At 51.3% G+C, this 22,577-nt stretch overlaps 2 protein-coding genes across 2 annotated transcripts in view; one reads left to right on the forward strand and one right to left on the reverse strand.

Moving 5' to 3' along the window:
- The window catches only part of SVOP (SV2 related protein), a 37,616-nt gene extending 34,415 nt beyond the window's left edge, over positions 1-3,201 (forward strand). Inside the window, exon 16 of the mRNA XM_070399744.1 lies at positions 910-3,201. Within this exon, the coding sequence (XP_070255845.1) occupies positions 910-1,116 (207 nt within the window). The 3' untranslated portion in view covers positions 1,117-3,201. The remainder of the gene's footprint in view (positions 1-909) is intronic.
- Positions 3,202-4,373: 1,172 nt separating this feature from the next.
- On the reverse strand, positions 4,374-22,497 carry DAO (D-amino acid oxidase). The gene is made up of 11 exons (XM_070399764.1): positions 22,404-22,497; positions 17,430-17,632; positions 16,243-16,357; positions 15,162-15,238; positions 14,423-14,488; positions 13,061-13,115; positions 11,741-11,845; positions 10,782-10,864; positions 9,269-9,386; positions 8,517-8,615; positions 4,374-7,385 (listed from the first exon to the last, which is right to left on the reverse strand). The coding sequence occupies exons 2-11, from the start codon at positions 17,621-17,623 to the stop codon at positions 7,254-7,256; spliced, it is 1,044 nt and encodes a 347-aa protein (XP_070255865.1). The 5' UTR covers positions 17,624-17,632; positions 22,404-22,497; the 3' UTR covers positions 4,374-7,253.
- Between the last annotated feature and the right edge of the window lie 80 nt (positions 22,498-22,577).

Here is a 22,577-nt window from a genome sequence, read left to right on the forward strand (position 1 = left end):
CTTTATCCACTGAGCCAAACTGTCTAGGGATCTTATTTTGAAATATCTTTACTTTTTACATACCTAATTTACTTTCTCCCTCTTTTTGTCACTTTTTAAAATTGAGACAAAAGTTGTATCACACAAAAAGGAGCCATTTTAAACCAACAATTCAGTGCCATTGAGCACATTTCTAACGTTGTGCAACCATCACCCCTAGTTAGTTCCGAAACATTTTTATCACCCCAAAAACTCTGAACCCATGAAGCAGTCCCTCCCCACCCCCCTCTCCTGCAGCCCCTGGCAACCACCACACTGCGTTCTGTCTCTGCGGACTTATCTATTCTGGGTATTTCACGCACCTGGAATTTCAACACGGGCTGGAGCCAAGCAGTTCGGTTCTGCGCTGCTGTGTTTGGCCATTGTATGTCGCTGCTAACTAATACTGGTTGAGAGCCTGCCATGCGCCCGCCCGGTGCCAAGTGCTGCTACGGTATCTTCTCATTAGGAGGCGGACACTGCCCTTGTGCCCATTTGCCAAATGGAGGAAATGAGGTGCAGCCCTGCTGTGATTTTCCTGGTGCCATTGAGCTAGGGAGTCTGCAGAGGCGCTGCTGCAGAAGAGAGGGTTCATAGAAGGAATACAGACGCTTGGGCCTGCTGGGGTCTGAGTTCAAATCCCCAGCCCCTCCTTCGTATCTCTATGAACCTGGGTATGATACTTAACCCTCTCTGAGCCTCAGTTTTTCCCTCTATAAAATGGGGACAAGGAACCTAACCTCATGGAGCTGTCGTGAGGACTAGAGGGGCCAATCAACACAGTGCTTACAAGAGGGCCTGGCGTTATCAGTATCGTCTGAACGGTTGGTGGTCATTCAGAAAGGATGCTCTCACGGACACATATCTTCCCACTCCCCCTCCCCCCTCCAGGTGATGTTGGAATCCTCCGTGTACCTGTCTCTGGCGGTTTACAGTGGCTGCTGCCTCCTGGCTGCACTGGCCTCCTGCTTTTTGCCCATCGAGACCAAAGGCCGCGGCCTGCAGGAGTCCAGCCACCGGGAGTGGGGCCAGGAGATGGTGGGCCGAGGGACGCACGGCACAGGCGTCGCCAGGTCGAACTCGGGCTCTCAGGAGTAGTGACCTCTGGGGGGGCTGAGCTGGCCTTTGAGGCCGTGGAGCGCGGGGAGCTGGTGGAGCCCGTCTGGGGCACCGACCGTCACTGCCGACAACAAGAACTCACCCAAGAGCACAAGCTGGACCCCGGTGGCTCCTGTTCATTGAGACCCACCCGCGGATGGGGAGGCGTTTGCTCCGGGGGCAGGTTCTGGATGTGTGTGGGGAGGCTTGTTAATCACCTGTGGACCTGCATGGGAAAACTGCCACACCGGTGACCCTGGTAGCCAGCCAGACACCACCCAGAGTTAGCCGGCCACACCCGTGCTGAGCAACAGCCCAAAGGTCTCCATAGACACAGTCCAGGCCCAGGCCCGGGAGCCCTGCCGCCCACCAACCAGACCTGGTCAGTAGGTTTCTCCTACACCCCAGGCCCCCGGCTTTCTTCTTTGAAATCGCAGGTGACTCGGGTGTGGCCTGCGCAGCTTTTTCTTGGGTTGGAGAAACGCTCCCTCGGAAAGGGGCCCCTCGGTTTGCCTCCCCAGGCGGGGCCTGACTCTGGCCGACGGACGTGCATTTGACCTTGAGCCACGTGCCCCCCCTGGTCCCCTCGGGAGTTGCTGTCCCTGGTTCCAGGGGATCCCCATGTGTCCATGGGGACAGCTGGGCTTGCACCAGACGACAACCCCAGAAAGCTGTTACCCTAGGCACTGGGGACTGGGCCCACAGGGAGGCGAGAACCAAGCCCAAAGCCAAACCAGGGCCCTCCCGTTCGGAAGCAGCGGAGGCTCCGTCGGGGCTTCTTTTCGGGCCCCTTCCTCGGTCAGGCGGATTGGGGACTCTTGGGGGAAGAGGACAGTTCACTCAGGTCTCGGCGCTTTGGACTTGGAGCTTGGGTGGACGGAGAAAGACAAATGATGCTACACCAACCGCCCCCTCCCCTTGGGGCCCAGGGGCCAGGAGTCCTTCCCGCTGGTTTCTCTGCCGCCCTTGCTCTCAAGGGTTGGCTCGGTCTCTACACAGAGGCAGCTCTTGGGATTCCGGCAATGGACCCACGGCAGGGGTGCCGTGAGCTGGGGAGGAACGGCGGGACCCGGATGTGTGAGACGTGTACATTTTCAAAGGAAGACGAGGAAGGTGGTTTGGGTTCGGGGTTGGCCTTGGAAGGGAGGGCTGACACCCACCTCCTGGATTTGGGTTACGGGAGCCTCCTGCCCACCAGGAAGGCAGGGAACCTAGGAAAGGAGGGAGGAAGCTGCTGGGTCCCAACAAAGGCCAGAGAAGCTTGACCCTCTGCTTGGAGATGTCTGCTTGAAGTCAACATTGCGAGGAAGCCAAATGTGTACGTTCATCTCTTATTAAAACACGTTGGCCCTCGCCGGTTTGGCTCAGTGGATAGAGTGTCAGCCTGTGGACTGAAGGGTCCTGGGTTCGATTCCGGTCAAGGACACGTACCTCGTTTGCAGGCTTGATCCCCGGCCCTGGGTTGGGGGGCGCATACAGGAGGCAACCAGTCGATGTCTCTCTCTCTCTCTCTCTCTCTGTCTCCCCCCCTCCCTTCCCCTGCTCTCTCTGTAGATCAATGGAAAAATATCCTCGGCTGAGGATAAAAAACAAAACAAAAACATGTTGGTGATGGACATCGCAAGGGACGAAGTTTGTCTGTTTGTCATAATGTCCTAGTGACCGTTCACCCTAATGGCCTTGCCCACTCTGTCCAGCCAGGGTCATCTCAACGCTCCCCTGTGCTCTGATAGGATCGTCTTTCCCATAAGGCGGAAACGTCGAACCGTTGGCTGCCAATAACATGACTTTGGGTCTGTGGGAGGCAACACTTTGTCCGAACGGTGTGGAGGTCACAGTGGGCATCTTCTTCAGGCTCAAGTCCTAGGTCGACTACAAACAATCCATTGTCCCTGGAATAGGGGCTGCTGCCCCCTCGGCCCAGGCAATCAGTCGGGGAGGAGGCAGCTTGGCAGATCTTCCGCTCCCTGGCACTGGGGTAGGGGGGGGGTGCCCTTGAACCCCGAGTGGCTATAGCTCTAATTACTTCTGGTCTGCGGAGCTCTCCTGGGTAACGCAGAACCTTCGCTTGTCCTTTTTGCCTTCCAGCTGGCCAGACACTGCCGGATGAGCATGTCCACTCCCTGTACCCTCAAATAACCCAGAGGGGTGGGGGACTGGGTGGGGGGGGAAGAGGAGTACTTGGTGGGCAGAAACGTTCTCCAGGGGCTGGAGCAGAGAGGCCTGCGATTGAGAGCTTTCTCTTCTCGAGAAAATGCAAGTGAAAAAATTCTTTGCCTTCTAAATCGCTTGCCCTTTCAAAAGAAAAAAAAAATCAATATTACTGAAGGACACAGAAGCTGCCACAAAAGTTGCCCAAGCCTCTCGCTGAAGACGGTTGCATCTAATTTTGAACTATCCGAAAGCTCCTGTTTCCATGAACGGAAATGTCATCCATTTGTCTGCGTTAGGAAAGATTTCAGAAAATGGCAAAGGATGTTCAGTGTAGCTGGGGTGGCGTAATTTCTTCCCCTTCCTTCAAATATTCTCAGGAACACATCAGCGACCCTGGTGGTGTTGGCAACGGCATGGAAGACTCTCGTAGGGATGGACTTTGACGTGAATACGGACGGTCTTTATTTTTAAGTAAATATTAAGCACCAGAGAGCCTTGAAGGATGAGTTGAAGAGTCTCCCTCAGTTACTACTAACAGGCAGCAAAGGACTGGCGACCTTGAGCTGCAAGCAGCAGTCAAACCAGTCAGCGGTAGCTTCAACCATTAAAATAGTCATTGTTCATTCAACAGCAAGCCCAGAGGCAGGCAGTTCTAGGAAAGGCCCAGCAGCTCAACCATGTCATCAAAGACCCAACTCCTTTTTGCCGTTCTTCCCTGCTCTCCTCTGCGTGTTGGCCGTCTGAAACCTCATGGTCACAGGGGGGACTCCCGCAGGGCCAGGCATTGTATTGACTAGCATTTTCACAGGAGGAATAGAACAGGGAAGGAGCAGTCACTGAAGGTTTTCCTTCAAACGGGTCTGTTGCTTTTGGTTAAAAAGGAAGCCCTTCATCAGACCTTTCATCGTTGCTTCGCATTGATCAGACCTGGGGCCCATGCCCATCCCAGCATGAATTCTTCCCTAGGGCTGGCGGGGGGTGGGGGAGGGGGTGGAGGGGGTAGGCCTACTTCCCACAGGAGCCTCTTGAAACAGAATTGGGATTCTGTTAGCATGGAAGAAGGAAGATGGAGGTGGGGGATGGGGGTGGGGGAGCTCCCATCAAGGCTGTTTTAATGGCAAGGACTGGCGATTGGACTCAGGTTAATTCATATGAAGAAGTACAGGAAGAGGGAAGGACTGCACAGAGCAAGGGGACAGGCCCCCAGAAAAGGGGCGGCCACTACTCAGTTGTAGCTGATTTATTTTTTTTATTTTTTGCATGATGGGACCTCCCAATTTTCAAGACAGGAATCTGGATTTTTATGTCAAATCTCCAAATTTTAGTAGGTCGGGTCAAACATTTTTCAACGATGTGTGAGCCCGATGAAATTCACTGCAGGCCAGGTTTGGTGAAGGGGCCGCCGTTTGAAGCCTCTGGCAGTGCCTCCTCGTGGTTGCTGCCTGTGCCTACCCTGCATATGGCTTCCACTCACCACGGCTCGGCTCTGCAAACATACCTGCCTCGGCTGTTCAGTGTCCCACTTCGAAATCCTCAGGGGAGGAAGCCGATGGGTCCAGTTTAGTGTTTGCTATAGTCCTGGCCCGATTAAGATGGGTTGGGAAGACTGGGTCAAGAGGTACAAACATGATGGCTTTGGCCTGCTCTGTCCGCACGGTGGCACAATTACCGGCATTTCTGGAACCCAGGCAGACACATATGTAACCTCTCCAATCTGTTCATTGTCACTGCTGTGGATCGTGTGATGGCATGTGGTAGGCATGCATGGAGTCTCCACCATGCATCAAGCATGATGTTCAACACTAAGGATGCAAAAAAAGAATAAGACCTGGTCCTTACCTTCAAGCATTCAGGGTGCAGTGGCGGGGAGGGAGGTTACAGGCCTGAACAGGTCACTGTGATGCAGTGTGATATGGGCAAGGATGGAGGAGGGATGCGGGGTGTTGTGGGAGGCACACAAGATGCCAACCATGAAGCTCTAGAACAGTGGTTCTCAACCTTGGCTGCACATGAGAATCACCTGGGAATCTTTTTAAAATCCTGATTTCTGGGCCTCATCCTCCGGAAATTCTCTTTCTTTGTTATGGGGTGGAGGCACAACATTAGTAACCAAGAAACAGAATTTCCGGAGGATGAGGCCCAGAAATCAGGATTTTACAAAGATTCCCTGGTGATTCTAATGTGCAGCCAAGGTTGAGAACCACTGCTCTAGAAGGTTCCGAGGCCCCTCCTGCTCCTCGGAAACTCAGTGGTTTCAGCCAGATGTGAGCCACGGGTGGTGCTTTACTGTATTCTGATTCTTTGACATTTGAACGTACCTCACCTATAATCCTTCTCGGTTCGTCAAGAACATTTGATGAGGAACAACTACTTCAAATGCCCCTACTCCCACCATGCCAGAGAACAGAGCGCTTTCTGGAGTCGTCAGTAAGAGAACAATTCCACTCACAATAGCATCAAAAAAAACAAAACTCATGGGAATACACTGAACAAAAGGAGTGCAAGGTTTTTACAAAGTACCAAGCATCGCTGGAAGAAGTAGAAGGTCTAAATAAATGGAGAAGCATGCCAGGCTCACAGCTCAGCAGACTTAAAATTGTTAAGATGTCAATCAATACTCCCCCAAATTGATCTATAAATTCCACACAATCCCCATCAAAACCCCAGCTGGCGTTTCATGCAGAAATTGGCAAGTTGGTTGTAAAATTTATATGGAAACGCAAGAGACCCAGAAATGCAAAAAAAACCCATCTGGTGAAATAATTCAGGAAGAAACAGTAATGGCATGGACATAGCGTGGTATGGGCCAGTAGAGACCTCTTCTCAGCACACAGGGTGCCACCGATCCCAGATGCATGAAGACTTCTAGGCTCCAGTCTTTTAAAAAAAAAAAAAAAACAAACAACAAAACCAGACAGATGAAAATTCAACTTAAGAGACTGAGGCAGATAATTAGGGATGAAGATGCCAAGGTGGCTTCTAGGCTCATGGAAGGCTTTCAGAAACATCTGGAAGCCTGTTTGCCATCTCAGGGGGGTACCAGCCAGAAGGTAGAGAGATGCTGAGCAAACAAGGAGTGAGCTTGGTGAGTTTATTCTCTGTGAAGGAGTTCCTTGGGGGATGACCCTTCCCGTGGCCCCTTCTCAAGGATTACATGGTGTCCCTGGGGCCACGCAGTGGGCTGCTGATGCCATTTGGGATCCTAGATGCGAAACAGGCATCAAATGTTGGTAGTTTCATGCCTCATCTCTTCTGCCTCCTCTGTATTCCAGTTCGACATATAACTTCCTGTGAAATCTGTTACAGCCTTCCCTCAGGTTCATTCTGTGGCATTAGGGCTGGGCAAAAGGTTTCCATAGCCCGCTAGGTTTAGGAAGACAACACCAGATAGGTGTCTTCGCTGCAGGACTTTTCAGAACCTTTAATATGTTAATGCAACTTGTCCTCGAGTTACTTAACCTCAACTACTTCATTTTCTTGCTTGCCTCTTTGATTTTCTGAAATTTCCTTTCTTCTGAGGACTCGTGGAGTAAGCTTTAGTAATGTCAGGCCCAGAGAGAGAGGTCAAAGCGTGCCCAGATGGGGCTGGACTCACCTCCAGGAATTGACCCTGTGATTCCCTCTCATCTCACGCTTCTTGTCCACAGGAGCCAGGGGTGGGGGGCAGGGGTAAGTGATGACTTACACAGTGGTTCTCAACCTTCTGGCCCTTTAAATACAGTTCCTCATGTTGTGACCCACAACCATAAAATTATTTTCGTTGCTACTTCATAACTGTAATGTTGCTACTATTATGAATCATAATATAAATATCTGATATGCAGGATGGTCTTAGGCAACCCCTGTGAAAGGGTCGTTCGACCGCCAAAGGGGTCACGACCCACAGGTTGAGAACCGCTGACTTAGAGAGAAGCACATTGATTAGTTAGTTGGCCGAGGAAAGTGGGAAGTCCTTGTTGGGGGGACGGTGGTCATTGGCATCATCAGAGGTGAGATGGTGGCATCCTGAGCAACTTCCTTTCTTCCAAGACCTCGCCAAAGAGCTTGGCCGCCTCCAGGGCACAGCCCCAGTGGATGGTGAGCCCGTAGCCTCCATGGCCATAGTTGTGGATAACCTGGGAGAGGAAGAGAGGAGGTGGCCTGGTCTGCCCTGAGAGATTCAGGAACTTTCTGAAGAGTCCTGGACAAAGCCAGAGGACACGGAAACTCTTCCCGGCACCCTGGCGGGAGGGTGGGGTCTCTGGGAGCAGCAGTAAGGGGGTTGTTTGGGGAACTGAAGGTTGACACCCTAGACTCCTCTTCTACTTAGGAGATGAACCTGCTTTATACACTCAGCACAAGAAATGCAGAATCATCTAAAACTTGAAGTCAGAGGTTTACACACACACACACACACACACACACACACACAATGGTTTGACGTTCTCTAAATAACTCTCCTCGTTCCCACCCTGCTCTGGATTGCTGAACCTCCTGTGTGAATAGATGACTCTTCTACCCACGTCAGGAGGAAAGAAAACCCGGGGCACCCTCAGAGCGGGGCCTGGGTAACGTGCTTATTCATCCTGGAGACAGAGGCAAGACCTTGGGGCCCTTTTCAAAGCTCAAACCGTTAGCCGGGACTTAAAAACTCTATGCGTGACTCTCCCGATTGTACACACATTTCCGGGATAAGGAAGGACGGTGACCTCGATGGGGAAGATTGCTTTCCTGATGGGAACCCAACCCCCACCCACTCAGGCCAGTGCCTTCAGCCCAGGACAGCACCTCCCGTCATTTCAATAAGCCCAGTTCCTGCCCTGGGAGAGAGGACATGAGAGGGGACCCCAGAGAGACAATGGAGCAGCCGCAAATGGACGCGTGGGAAAGGGGGCTGGAGTCACATTCAGATCACATCCCAAGCCTGTCCCTCACCAGGGGTCTGATTTAGGGAGCGACTCCACCTCTTGGAGCCCCTGGTTGCTCATCTGAAGCTCGGGGAGGACAGTCCCCACCCCAAAGAGCTGGAGGGGAGATTCCCTAAGGTCGTTCGTGTCATGGGCACAAAGCAGATGTTCAATTAGGTGCCCATTTCCTTCTGCTTGACCACAGGTCCCAGCAAACCGAGGCACTGCCCTCTGTGTAACCTGGAGTGGGTCCTTCACCATCATGGCGCCTCACTTATAGAGGAGGGAACATGAGCCAGCGCTGCCAAGGGCCCTCTTAGGAGTGAGGAGGGCATTGCTTTCCATGCCAGGAAAGTGTACCTCTGTGTCTGAAGACCCGAAGCAAAGCTGTTCTCTCTCTAGCCGAATCTGGGGACGTACTGGCCGGAAGCCAGTCAATTCAGCAACAATTTTGGCATCCTGGAAAGAAAAGTGTTAGTAATTCATCTCCGGATTATTTTTTTTTCCGCTGCCATTTTTAGAGGATAGAGAGTTCACTTTTGGGACCTCGGTATCATTACCACCACCTTGGACACCATCACTGTCTGTTTTATTCATCCCCACTGCCATCATCACCACCTTTGTCAGCCACCAACATCGTTACTATCACTCCTTACCACCACTTCTATCAGCTTCTCCATCTTTATCAACCACCAGTCACCACCATGATATTGTCAACAGTCACCACCTCATCACCATCCTTATTACCATCCTCAGCATGTTCATCACCATCAATACCAACCACTACCTCCACCTGCTCATCACACCCTCTTCACCATCAGTGTTGTCATTGCCACTAACAGTCATTGCACATGAGAAAACTGAAATTTCTGCAACAAATGTGTTTTGAAGATGTCACCTTAACAGAGAGTAAGTCTCAGTCATGGTCATAGATGTTTCATCAGCCCATAGCAGGACTTCCCTGGACATTATCAAATTCAGGTGTACTCCACAGGCCCTTGCTGGAATTAATTCGCCCAGTTATCCCGTGGCGGAATCTCCCCCTCCTCACATGTCCTCACAATCAAGCTGCCCGGAGCCTGGTCTAGGGACCGGATGCCTCTCCCCCTTACCTTCAGCGTGGGCTCCAGTCTGCAGCAGCCTTCCCAGATGGTGTTGTGGTCTTCACTATTGTTCACCTCGCTCCAGTTCCCCAGCTGGAAGATGCCTCCAAGAGTCACTGCCTGGATCCTACAGAGAAGTAAGGAGGGTCAAGGATGAAGGGAAACGAAGCCTTTGAGATGAGTGGGGGTCATCACCATGCTAACCCTTACCACCATCTCTACCTAACTCACTGCTACCATCAACATCCCTGCTCACAATACCACCAACACCACGGCCATTGCCATTGTCACCACCATCAACCACCACTTCCACCATCACCGTTATCGTCATCTCTTCATGTGTACAGCATGGCAACTATAGTTAGCAATACTGTATGAATACTTGAAAACTGCCAAGAGAATAGATTTTTAAAAAAATATTTTCTATTGATTTCAGAGAGGAAGGGAGAGGTAGAGAGATAGAAACATCAATGATGACAGAGGCTCATTGATCGCTGCCTCCTGCACGCAACCTGGGTATGTGCCCTGACTGGGAACCGAATCCGGGACCTTTCGGTCCATGGGACGACGCTCAATCCACTGAGCCACCACGGCCAGACAAGAGAGTAGATTTTAAGTGTTCTCACCACACACAATGTCATTATGTGAGGTAATGAATGTGTTAACTAACCTTATTGTGGTCATCATTTCATAATATATACACCTATCAAATCATATTATGCATCTCAAATGAGCACAGTGTTGTGTGTCAATTATATCTCAATAAACCTGGAAAAAATATCGTCATATCCATCAACAGCACCATCTGCACTACTTCCTTCCTTGTTACCATTTCGATGTCTTCACCATCATCCTCAGTCACCATTTCCACCACCGTCATTAACCATGGATATTGTCATCTCCTGCTCACCATCGCTATCGAGGCCGTCAGCACAGTCATAGAGTTAACATGGCCTCTGAGACTGTCATCTCTGCCACTCTGTTACCGTTATCATTGCTACTGTCATCTCCATGAGCACTGCCTATCCCCCCCCACTCTCAGCCACCACCAGCATTGACACTGATCTCATCAATAGCAAGACTATCTTTACTGCCACTATTTCACTATCAACATGGTGGTCATCACATCAATACCACCACCATATTCATTAACACCATCACCTCTGTCATTAATATCACCATCAGCTCCAATCACCATTCCCACCACCCTTCCTGCTGTTGCCATTCACACCACGTCTAGTGTCACTGCCATCACGTCCTTGTCTCCAGCATCACCTTTGTCTCCAGCATCACTCTCATCCGAAAGCATGTTCAAGCCTGGCCGGCATGGTGTGGCTCAGTGGTTGGTGCTTCTATCCCTGTTGCCCTCTCCCAGGCATTTAATGACTGAACCACACTTTAAAAAAAAAAACATTTGAAGAAAAAAGCTGAAGGGACTAAGCAAGGGGCCTGGGGCAGGCAGCAGGAGCTTAAGGAGGGCATACAGATGGCCCCTCTTCGGCCTAGGATGCCAGCTTTTTACCCTGGGATGATGTACGGGGACTTGTAGATGCCTCTGTCTAGGTCATGGGTGATGATGAAGTGCTTCATCCAAGGGGCATCCACCTGTTGATAGAGGACGGAGAAGTCTCCTCAGGGGAGATGGATCAGCGGGCCCCCTGCCTGCTTCCCTCCAAGACCACATGCTCTGATAAGAGTGGACAATTCCTAGGACCCCCTGCCACCGTCTGCACCTGGCTGCCTGCGCTTGCAGGAGGAGCACCCTGACTGAGAGCCAACCTGCCCCCTGAAGCATCGCATGTTTTCACCCACGTACCCATAGAAAAACCCAGCACGCATGTGCAAACACACACACACACACACACACACACACACGACCACCTCAGGAACACACACGCCATCCCCACACACCTACACACCTACGAATGCACACGTGTACATTCACAAACAGGCACGCCTCACGCACATGTACACGTACACAGTGAGAGGTGGTGTGGACTGATGCTTATACCCAGGCTCTTACTCCAGGCTGCCTGGGTTCTGATTCCGGTTCCACCGCTTACTACTGCGTGAACTTGTGCATGTTCCTTAATTCCTCTGTGCCTCAGTTTCCCCATCTGTGAGACGGCGATGGTGATGTGATAGACCCCATCTCAAAGGATTGTGGTGAGGATTCAGCGATGGACACAACAAAGTCCTCTTTTCGTTATAATAATAGGCACGCTCGCACACATATGCAGCTCCCATATATGCACAAGCATGTACTAGTACATAGACACGCATGCTGTGCTATTAAGAAGAAATCTCGAAAGAGAACATTTGGGAGGGTCGTGTTGTTTTGGTCTCTCTTGCTTCTTCGACATGCAATTCCTCTGGCAGATGTCCCTGACACATCCTCTGTCTTTGGAGATGGAATCAGCAGGCAGCTACAATCTTCCTAACAACAAAGGCCGAGGTCTCATCTCTCACCTCCACACTCACCTTAATGATCTGCCCCCGGCCTGGCTGCAGCAGCGGGTCCGGCTGCAGCGCCCCGGACCACACGCCGGTGCAGTTGATAATCACATCAGCGCCTCCTCTTGCCACCTGGCAGCAACCAACAGGGCAGGTACGGTGGAAGGGGGTAAGGATCCTGGTACTCCTGCCCCCTCTTCTACCCTCCTTTCACCTCAAAGCTCTCAGCTCCCTGTGGCACAGCAGGGCGGAGGCTCAAGGAGGAATTCCTGGGCCTGCCCCTAATGTCTGCTCTGCCCTTGACCCGCCGTGTGGCCTCAGAAATGTCCTGTCACCTCCTCTAGGCTCAGCTGCCTTAGCAATAAAATGGGGCTGGTAATGCACATTCGAAAGCCACTGTGAGGATCCAGTGTGGCTCTGGGTGTAAAAGTGCTTAGAAAGGAGTACCGTGGAAAAGGGGGGACCTTTCTGGAACCTTCCAGAAGTCAGAAAGCAAGCGGAGCTCGTTCTCGTCCTCTTTCTGACTCCCTTTCCTTTCATTCTCTTGCCTTCTCCTCTGCCGAGACATCTGCAGAAGGCACGTTGGAACCCCTAGTGCTGCGCACGGGTGGGATACTCGGTAGGTTCAGGATGTGGCCTGATGGGCACCCAGACTCCCAGCCCCGCCCCCGTGAGGCCCCTCAGAGGTCAGTCCTGGGGCATGCACATCGCAGGGCACTGTTACTGTTCATGAGCTAGCGTTTGCTACACTGGACTGTCATCTCTTTGGGAATGAGGGCTGCGTCTGAGTCAGCTATATTTCCCAAGGGCCCATCAGGGCTGGGCGCAGAGCGATGCTTACTATGGAATGCTAGTAGCTGCGGGGACTGAGCGCCTTCCATGAGCCAAGCACTACCCTAGCTGCCGGGACTGAGTGAAGTCCTAGAACAAAGCTCCTGGGGCAAGGCCAGAGCCTGATGGTAGCTGCTCCTGTCATGATGACTGGTGGTGGTGTTCCTCCGGCGATGAGTCAGCTGGGGCCCGTGACTTTGCAGAAGCATCAACCCAGATGCCGGTAGGAGGCAATCCAAGTGTCCGAAACTTGGGGGTGGGGAGCAGCTGATACTGGGCTTTAATATAGATCAGCCCTCCTGGCCGCCATTGTCCCCCTGTCCCTTCACTTCTGCCACCAATATTAAGGCAAAATGCCCGAGTCCTTCTGGGATTGACAGACGGTTGGAGTCTGGGATGGGCCTCAAAGGGATCCTGGAAGACTGAGGAGGGGGCCCTCAACTCAGCAACAGGAAGCAAAGGCCCGCCTGCTTCTCCTCCCCCCCACACCCAGCCCCTGCCAGCCCTGCAGCTCACCTCCTCAAAAGACTCCACCTTCTGCTGGAAGAACCTCACTCCCCGCTCGGTTAACCTGGGATGATCAGACACATGGAAAAGCTCATCACTCAACCCTCTCTCCCACCTCTCCACAAGGATGGCATGAGGACACATCCCAAACACCCTTCTGTCCCGTGGGGTGCTCCTTGAGAAAACGGCTGTACAGCCAAACCGGTTGGTGCCCCAGGGGGCCATGAAATGTCCCTTGGGAAATCTGAGACGGTCCAAGTTCCTCATCGGGCAGATGGAGATGGGAGAAGGGCCTTGCTGGAGGTCATACTGTGAGTCAGTGACGGGGCTGGGGCTCAAACTCAATGCAGGGGGGAGGGGGGACAAGGTTGGACCAATGCCACCCCTTTGTCAGAAGCAGAGCATGCGGAGGGAGGGGGCTAGGGACACTCACCCCTCCCTCTAAATCTCTCAGCTGAAAAATATGTGTCACTATTAGAAATATAGTAGAAACATCAAAAGAACAAAAAAATAAACTATATGAAGGCTAAAGCATAACCTCAGGACTATTTTATCTACATGGTTTCCTCAAGGTAGAAAAACTTGGAGCATTTGTTCCAGGAAGAGCCTAGACGGGAGTCATTAAGTGTCCCAAGGTTAGAAGAAATAACCCAGTTTTAGCGCAATAGTCGTAAACTTGGCTGATCATTAGAACCACCCAGGGAATTTCCTAAAATACAAATTTCTGAGCCCCATCCCAGAGGTTTTGGTTTAGTAGATATGAAGCAGGGTCCTGAAAGCTACGTTTTTAAAAACTTCTCAGGCCACTTGATAAAAGCCACCATCTATTCTATATTTTTAAAAATCATAATGAAATAGTAATAGGTAGGAAGTATATGGACTCTTTCTTAATGTGAAGGCATGTGAATACAAATACAAATGTATCTCTCAAGCTAATGTTTGCTAATGTAGAACACTTCAAGATTCCTATCAACTTCAAGAACAAGACAGGGACATCTACTATCACCTGTATTATTTAACATTGTTCTGGAGGTACTGGCCATAGCAGTTAGACAAGAAAAAAAAAAAAGATAAGGTATAAAAATAAAAGGCAACGTATGTTTTGTAGATGATGTAAATAGACCTGGAAAACTTAAGAGAATCCATTTAAAGCTACTACACAAATGTTATGGATTTTAGTGAGGTCGATAATAAACATCACATGTAAAGAGTTGCCCAGCCAGATGGAACCCTGCACAGTGGTTAACTCCCACCACACCTAAAGGTTAACGTTTGGGGTTGGTGGATACAAAGACGAATACCATGAACAACCATCTACTACAACCCTGGTCCCTGGGAGGGCTTTCCTGAAGCTAAAGTTGAACATCTCACCTTTCAGTCAGCCACTGCAGATACCTCCTCCCCTCCAGAGTCAGGCTTGTGTTGAACCAGCCATAGCTAGAGTCACAGCAGGCAAAGGTGGGAATAAAGGATCAGAATCAGAAGGCTATCCAATGGAGATGGGAGCAGTGTTGGGTGGTTGTTGTGTTTTTTTGGAGGGGCGGTGGGAGGGAGGTGGTGGTGGTGTGGGCCCAAGGGTCCAGACAGGACCATTATTGGGAGAAGTTCAAGTGGAAGTGGTTTTTAGCTCAATGCAAGGAGATTTGTTCTGTCAGACAAAGCCATCCCTGACATGGGGATGTGCAGGTGGAGACTGGATGTGCCTTTGGAGAGGGGATTCAAGCATTGGGTGGGGTGAGGAGAGGACCAGAAAGACACTGGGCTGTAGGGAAAAGAACAGAGGGGTTTGGGGTCACACAGACTGCATTGGAATCCCATTCTGGTCACTTGGCTGTGTGACCTTCGGAAGTCACATAGCCTCTTTAAAAGGGGTACGGAGCTTCTGGCCTTGAGATCTGTGGTTCCATAACCCCCACTTCCTAAGCCCAAGGCCCAGTTTGGGTGGGTTTCTTCTCTGAAGGAGCTGAACAGAGCACCGGGAGACCAAAGTATGAGGGGCTCTAGGCGTAGGATGGGACAGAACTTTGGTGACTCCATCTTCTGCTGCCTTCTGGACGGGTCTGTCTGAATTGTGGGGCCTCATTCCCTTTGCCCATGACAGTAACCTTACCTGTAATCGGGGAACATGTCCAGCTCCCTGGGTGTCAGCTTCCGAAATCCCAGAACTATGTCCTTCCAGGAAGGGTCCTGCAGAAAGAGGAGAGGAGGGGACACAGGGATGGGTGCAAGTCAAGAGTATCTGTAACAAAAAATTTTTATATAATGTTCACTGTGTGTAAGGCTCTGTTCCAAGCATTTTACGTATACCACTCCATTTAATCTTCACAACAACCCACTGAGGTAGATCCTATTATTATCCCCATTTAATAGATGGGCCCATTGAGGCTTAGAGAGGTTAAGTGACTTGTCTAAGATCACACAATTAATAAATGGTGGAGCTGAGATCTGAACCCACACAGTCTGGCTTCAGAGTCCAAATTCTTAACCATTATGCTATACTAAGGGTAAGAGTAAGACTTGGGGTGAGTGATAGGGTAAGGGTTGGGAATATGGGAGACAAAAGGGGAGGCAGTGAAAGTCCCCAAGGAGTGCGAGTGGGGTCAGACAACATAAATGGAAATTTCAGTCTCAACCCTGAACACCTTGAATTCTCTGAGGCTCAGTTTTCTGGTCTGTATCATGGAGTGAATAGTCACTCTTGGTCCCATGGAAGGTAATGGATAACGTGGGTAATGCTCTTAGCACAGGGTTAAATGTTGACTAAACCTTGGAGAGTTGGCTTGGGGTTGTGGGCACCCAGCCAAATCACCCTCTCCAAGCAACCTGAGAACATCCCCCATGCGGTCACAGACTGTTTGGGTTCAAATCCCAGCTCTGCCACTTTAAAACTGTGAGCTCAAGTAAGGTACGCCATTTCATCTGCAAAAGGAAGATACTAATAACACTCAATTATTGTGAGAGTTAATTGAGTCACTATTTGTAAAGTAGTTAGGACAGGGCCTGGCACACAGTAGGGGCTTTAGAAGTGTGCACCATGATGAGTGTCTTAGTCCACCTTGATGAAAAGCCCGGGGACCACCTGCAGGGTCACAGGACGTATTTTGGCCTCAGCACCAAGTGCCCACCACTACAGAACGTGACTCTGGTCTGTGATCAAGGCTCTGCCCCACGGTCAAGGGCTCCTCACTCACCGGAACAGCTTCATGGAAGAGGTTGTAGCCCGAGATCGGGGCCAGGCCCATGTTTGCAGCATTGGGGGAATGGATGTGGCTCAGGAGGTAGTCGAAGGTCTGCCGGTTCCAATGCCTGGAAGGGTCCACCAGAGTCTCATCACGTCATGCCCTGATCTGGATAAGACCGCTCTGAGGGTCAGCTTGCCCGGGGCTGTGGTCAGGCTGGTGGGGAGGTGTCCAAATCCAGAAATCCATCATGGTCCACTCCTGCAGCCCGCCACGTGCCTAGGGGTCTCCCTCTTCCCCAAGCTTTCCAATATGTCCCCATCAATAGAAAAGAGAAGAGGGAAACCGAGCATGCTCCCTCACGACCATTCGGAACCTACCTCCAACTTAGGATCACGTTGTTGCCAAGTTTAAATGGAGGCTGTGACCTGCTCCGGAGGCTGTGAGCCACTCGGTTCAAGCTCTCTCTAGGCTCCACCCCACTGTAAACACCAGCTGGCACTCCCAAATGCTTCCTCTTCTCCCTGGGCTCACAGCTCAACTACATTTCCCAGACTCCTTCGCAGCTAGGCATGACCATGTGACTGCCTTCTAGCCAAAAGACCCCAGAAACTGTGCACACGTAGTCCTCATGCTATGCTCCTTGAGGAGGTTGATGGCCCATGTGAAGGGCAACGTTGGAAGGCACGGAGGAGAATGACAGAGCCGTGAGCTGGAAAGAAGCCCGATCCCTGAACTGTCACCCACTGATCAGGAACATTGGTTTGGAATTTGTGGGTGGAATAAAACGTTGTTTGAGCTGTTATTCATCTGAGGTGTCCTTTGTGGAATCAGCTGGGGGTTTCAAAACTAACATCATGACCTTTACAACTTCTTTGCTAAACCTGAGCATTGATCGACTCAGAAGTATTCCTGATTTACCAACTCATCTGGCATCGACAGCCTCCTGGTTTAGGGGAGGGATGGAGACAAAGCCTCCATCGGTCTGGCACATGTCACCTCTATCGCTGCTGAGACCAAGTGTAGCATCAGTCTAGCACCTAGAAGGGGCTTCGTATTTATTATTTTCTTCACATCATGCCAGGCCATAGCCTCCACAATGGGCTTGTCATTGGTGACAGGGACCCTGAGAGGGGGCAGTCCCCTCCGGAGACTCAGCTCCTCTGACCGCCCGGCCACCCTCTGGGACCCTCACTCACGCCTCCCGCTGGCTGCCGGGGTCGGAGAGGTAGGGCTGCCACAGGCCAGCAGCCACGTCGGTGTTGGTGAGCGGGGTGAAGCGGTCTGCGTAGATCTTCAAGTCCAGCGACTGCAGGACCGAGTGGTAGCGCTCGTGGATGCAGAGGGCGGTGGACAGCCCAATGACGCCCGCTCCGATCACCACCACGCGCATTGTGCGAGCCTGCAGGACCATCTCCATCACCATCACCATCACCACTATCACCACCATCACCACCATCACCACCATCACCCCCCCACCCCCACTGAAGGCTTAGAGCAGTGGTTCTCAACCTTCTGGCCCTTTAAATACGGTTCCTCATGTTGTGACCCAACCATAAAATGATTTTCGTTGCTACTTCATAACTGTCATGTTGCTACTGTGATGAATCGTCATGTAAATCTCTGATATGCAGGACGGTCTTAGGCGACCCCTGTGAAAGGGTCGTTCGACCGCCAAAGGGGTCGCGACCCACAGGTTGAGAACCGCTGGCTTAGAGAGTGGTGGATACTGCCAAACCCTTGTAACACTCAATCCTCTCCATGACCCTGACAAAGGGAGAAACAGACATGGGGAGGCAAAGCCCAAGGTCACACAGCGGGTAAGTGATACCACTTCCTATGGGAAGCCTCCCCGAATGCACTGTATCCATCTGGGAACATTAAAAGGGCCTAACCCTGGCGGGTGTGGCTCAGTGGCTGAGCATCAACCCATGAAACAGGAGGGCAAGATTTGATACCCAGTCTGGGCACATGCCCAAGTTGTGGGCTCGATCCCCAGTATAGGGCATGCAGGAGGCAGTCAATCAATGATTTTCATCATTGATGTTTCTATCCGTCTCTCCCTCTCCCTTCCTCTCTCTGAAATCAATAAAAACATATTTAGAAGGGCGTAGGCAGAGCTCCTAGCTAGCTCTAAGCTGGGGAGTCAAATGGTTAGAACAATGGGCTCTGGCTTCAAATCTCAAATCTCAGTTCTGCGGCCTACTGGCCGTTGACCTTGGGCAAGACACTTCCCAAGCCTCAATTTCTTCTTCTGGAAAATGGGGAAATGAACTCATGCCTCGGAGAGTTGATGGAAGATTACCAAGATGGCACATGTAAAACGTTTAACCCAGTGTCTACTACAAAAGAAGCCACTTACTGACATTCGAGGAGCACCTACTGTGTGCTGGCCTCAGCGCTAAACGCTTCCCATGCTTCATTTCCTGTAAGTCTCCCAATATTCTTATGAAGTAGGGACTAGTGTTGTTGGCTCCACTTCCCACATGAGGAAACTGAGGCTCTGAGAGATTAAAGTCACTTCCCCGAGGTCACAGAGCCAGGAAGGGGTGCTGCTGGGATTTCATTTCAAGTAAACTCACACGCACTTTTTGCACACCTACTGTGTGCCGTGCTGGGCTGGCAGCTAATGGATGCATCTGTAAGCAAATCAGCTGCAAAGGCTGGCCTCAAAACTCAGGTCCTCCAGCCCACCCCATCACGGCCGGCCTTGGGGTGCTGGGCTGCCTGGGTCCTCAGAATTTTAGAAGGCCTAGCAGCTTTTGACCTTGAAGCTGGTTGGGCCTGCACAGCAGGGAAATATTCTACTGGCTCCTGCTGAGGCAGAACAAGGGGACGTTTGTGCCCAGAAAGGGCCAAATTCAACTTTCCCTCCTCTTTACTCACAACTCTCCTCCCACAGACCTTGGCTCCCCGCCTGTGGCCCTGAACGGCAGGACATTCTCAGTATGGCCTAGTTTTGTAAAGGAGGAAACGGCTCCAGGCCACAAAAACCGTACTCTGTTAGGATTTCAGCAGCCAAGTTGAAGATAAAAAAACGCCAAAACAAAAGAATCGCATCGTTGCTCCGGGCGATGCTTCTTCCAGCTGCCAACCTGGGCTTGGTTGGGGGGGAAGGAGGGGGTAGTAGGCAGACCCTCTCAGGGACCCCCACCCTCCTCTTGCAATTTCCTCATCGGTAAAATAGGAGGAACCTGGTCCCTCGGGCTTGTCCTAAAGATTAAATGAGCAGCATGGCAACCGTTCCTGGTACAGTGCCTGGCACGAGCAGGCCCTCAATACATGGCAGCCTCCTTCTGTCCCCCAGCACTTTGGAAATGACAAAGGAAAGAACAGTGGGTGTGGAGGAGGGGAGAGGAAGAAGGGAGAGTCAGACCTGGCTTCACTTCCGCCTTGCTGTGTGACGTTGGCTAAGTGACCTCCCCTCTCTGGGCCTTCTGACTGTCTTTGCATTACCTCCATAGAGTTGAGCACCTTTGTACATTAACAATAAGAAGGCAGGCACAGAGGGCTTTTCTGTATTGTCCAAATTCCCCACAATGAATCCCTGAGGCGACACGGCATGGGGGAGTGGAAGTCACAGCCCAGGCCATGCGTCAGACACACCCCGGTTCACAGCTGGCTCTGGCGTGGACCAACGGTGTGACCCCAGACAAGTCACCCAACCTGGATATCGGCCAACCTCCCGATATCCCAGGACTGAGGGTGTCCCCAGGATGTGGGGGCCGAGTACTAACACCAGGAGAATCCTGTGGCAAACCGGGATGCGTAGCTGCTCATTGTAACAGCCACCGCTTCCTCTTCCATAAACTTTTGAGGGTTCACAAAGCTCCCCGCCGGTTGTCTCCCCACCAGAATGTCAGGAGAGCGGGGACTTTTGTCCACTGCTCTGTCCCCATGGCCTCGAACAGTACCTGGCCCGTATCAAGGACTCGCGAATGAATGAATAGATGAATGAACGGAGTTCTTAGAGGATCAAAAGAGAAAATACAGTGGGGCCTTGACTTACGAGTGTCCCGACTAACGAGTTTTTCGAGATACGAGCCGTCTCTCGGCCGATTTTTTTGCTTTGAGTTGCGAGCTAAAATTCGGGTCACGAGCCAGCTTCAGATACCCCACCGCTAGTTGGCGCAGCGCACGTCACAGTGAATGCCACAACATCAGCCCAGCATCACGTGTCTCACTCGTTCACTTTTTGATTTGACATACCAGTAATTTGAGTTACGAGCTCCGTCACGGAACGAATTAAACTTGTAAGTCAAGGCCCCACTGTACTTGTAAAGCGCCAGGCAGCTCATAAATTAAACCGGTGATTATGGTTGTCCCTAGTTCGCAGCTGAGGCTGGGAGAGAGCAAGGCTATTAGAAGTCACAGCAAGAGTTGGAGGAAGCAAAGCCTCCAGGTAGGTGTGGTGTCCAAGGGGGTGGGGAGTCCCAGAGTAACTTCCGGTACCAGCTGGCAGGATAAAGGGACAAGTCACAGCGCGGGGCTCAGTTCCTGCAGTATGTAAAATTCTAAAGGTGAGCAAGACGTCCTCATGCAGATGGGGAAACTGAGGCTCAAAGAAGAGGAGGGACTCAGCTGAAGTCACACATTTGTGAAAAAAGACTTGTGGGCCTTAGCCAGTGTGACTCGGTTGGAGCGTCAGCCCATGCAGGGGTCGCAGGTTTGATTCCCGGTCAGGACACTTGCCCAGGTTGAAGGTTCAACCCCCAGTCGGGGCACATAGGACTGGCAACCGATGGATGTTTCTCTCTCACATCGACGTTGCTCTCTCCCTCTCCCTCTCTCAAAAACCAATAAAAACATATTCTCGGGTGAGTATTAAAAAAAAAAAGATTTGTAGGGTCTTGAGGTTAAAAAGACCCCGTGAAAGGCGGGAATAGGTCACATCCAGAAAAGAACTACAATGTGGAGGGAAACAGCAACGACAGCCGCTGCTAGTTTTTCAACTCCTAGGATTATGCTGAGAACGTTGCATGCACGATCTACTTTAACCTTCCACCCACCCTAGGGATGACCATTGTGCCCATTTTACAGAGGAGGCAACTGAGCCTCAGACAGCCCCCTGGTAAGAAGCAGGGCCCAGGCCAGCCTGACTCACAATTGAAAAATCTGAAGGTCAAAGAGGTGAAGGGATACCCCAATGTTTCAAAGTCCTACATTCGGGGGGGAAAAACCCCCACATAAAATACGACAATGGCAGGAATGTTCAGTGTGTTGGTGATAGGCACAGAAGTGAAGAGGGAATATGTATGTCCTAAATCAATGATCTTAATAAAGTAGGTGAATCAGATTGGACACTGATTACCGTAACTTTGTGTGTGTGTGTCTAATTATAATGTCTATTTAAGGATGGAGCAGGAAGGGAACCATTTTGGTCATCTGCCACTTGCCAGACACATGTAGATGCAGTATAGACATCCTCTCACTTAATCCTCTCACCTGCTCCAGAAGGTTCTACAGAAGTGAAACTGAGGTGCAGGGAGCGAAAGCCACGCTCCCACCGTCACCCAGCCAGTGTGGGCCAGTGTTCAGACCTGCGCTTTCTGCTCCGTGCAGCCGGCAATACATGGACACCGACCCTTGCTGCTTGTCCTGTGTTTCTTCGCTAATCTGCTCCCTTTTCCCTAGAGAGTGGCTGGAGGCAGCTCCTGCCTTGGATGGCCACATGTGCGCAGCCAAGACTAGGAAAGATCGTCCTGAAAAAAATCAGCAAGTCCCGGGGGAGGTGTTGGAATGAACATTATTAGCTCCTCCAAGTTGCGCCCTAGGGCTACTTCTAATGAAGTTGATGTTTTCAGAGTTTATATTGAAAATGGAACAGATTTTATAAATGCTTGACAGCCAAGCTACCAGCTCCCCGCCCCCCAAATAATAATGGCCATGTATTGAGGACTTGCTGCATGGCCAGTTCTATGCTAAGCACTTTACATCAATCACCTGTTTTAACCCTCAAATCAACCCTGTAAGAGGTGAGTTAGGATCCCATCTTCTAGATGAGGAAACAGAGGCTTAGAAAGGCGAAGGCGCTTACCCGAGGTCCCGGCCCGACTACAAGGCTGTCACCTGCCTCAGGCTCTAAAGTGGAGCCTTCTCTGTTGACACCGGGAGAACATGAGTTCTACTGCCCGCCCCCCCCCCCCCCCCAAAAAAAGAACAACCCCACTCACCAGGTGTGCCAAACTTCTGGAGAAATGAGGCAGCTGCTGTGGGTGCAGGGTCCTGTCTCCTAAGGGGAGGCTCCTGATTTCTGGGGTGTCCTGTCCTCAGTCCTCTGCCCGCCAGCCGGGACTGGAGCTCAGGGTCAAAGTCCGGAGTTATAGACAGGGCGCAGCTTGGCGCTG

This window comes from Myotis yumanensis, unplaced genomic scaffold (genome assembly GCF_028538775.1).
Source record: "Myotis yumanensis isolate MYYU_CA2020_CCGP unplaced genomic scaffold, mMyoYum1.0.hap1 SCAF_19, whole genome shotgun sequence".
NCBI lineage: Eukaryota > Metazoa > Chordata > Mammalia > Chiroptera > Vespertilionidae > Myotis > Myotis yumanensis.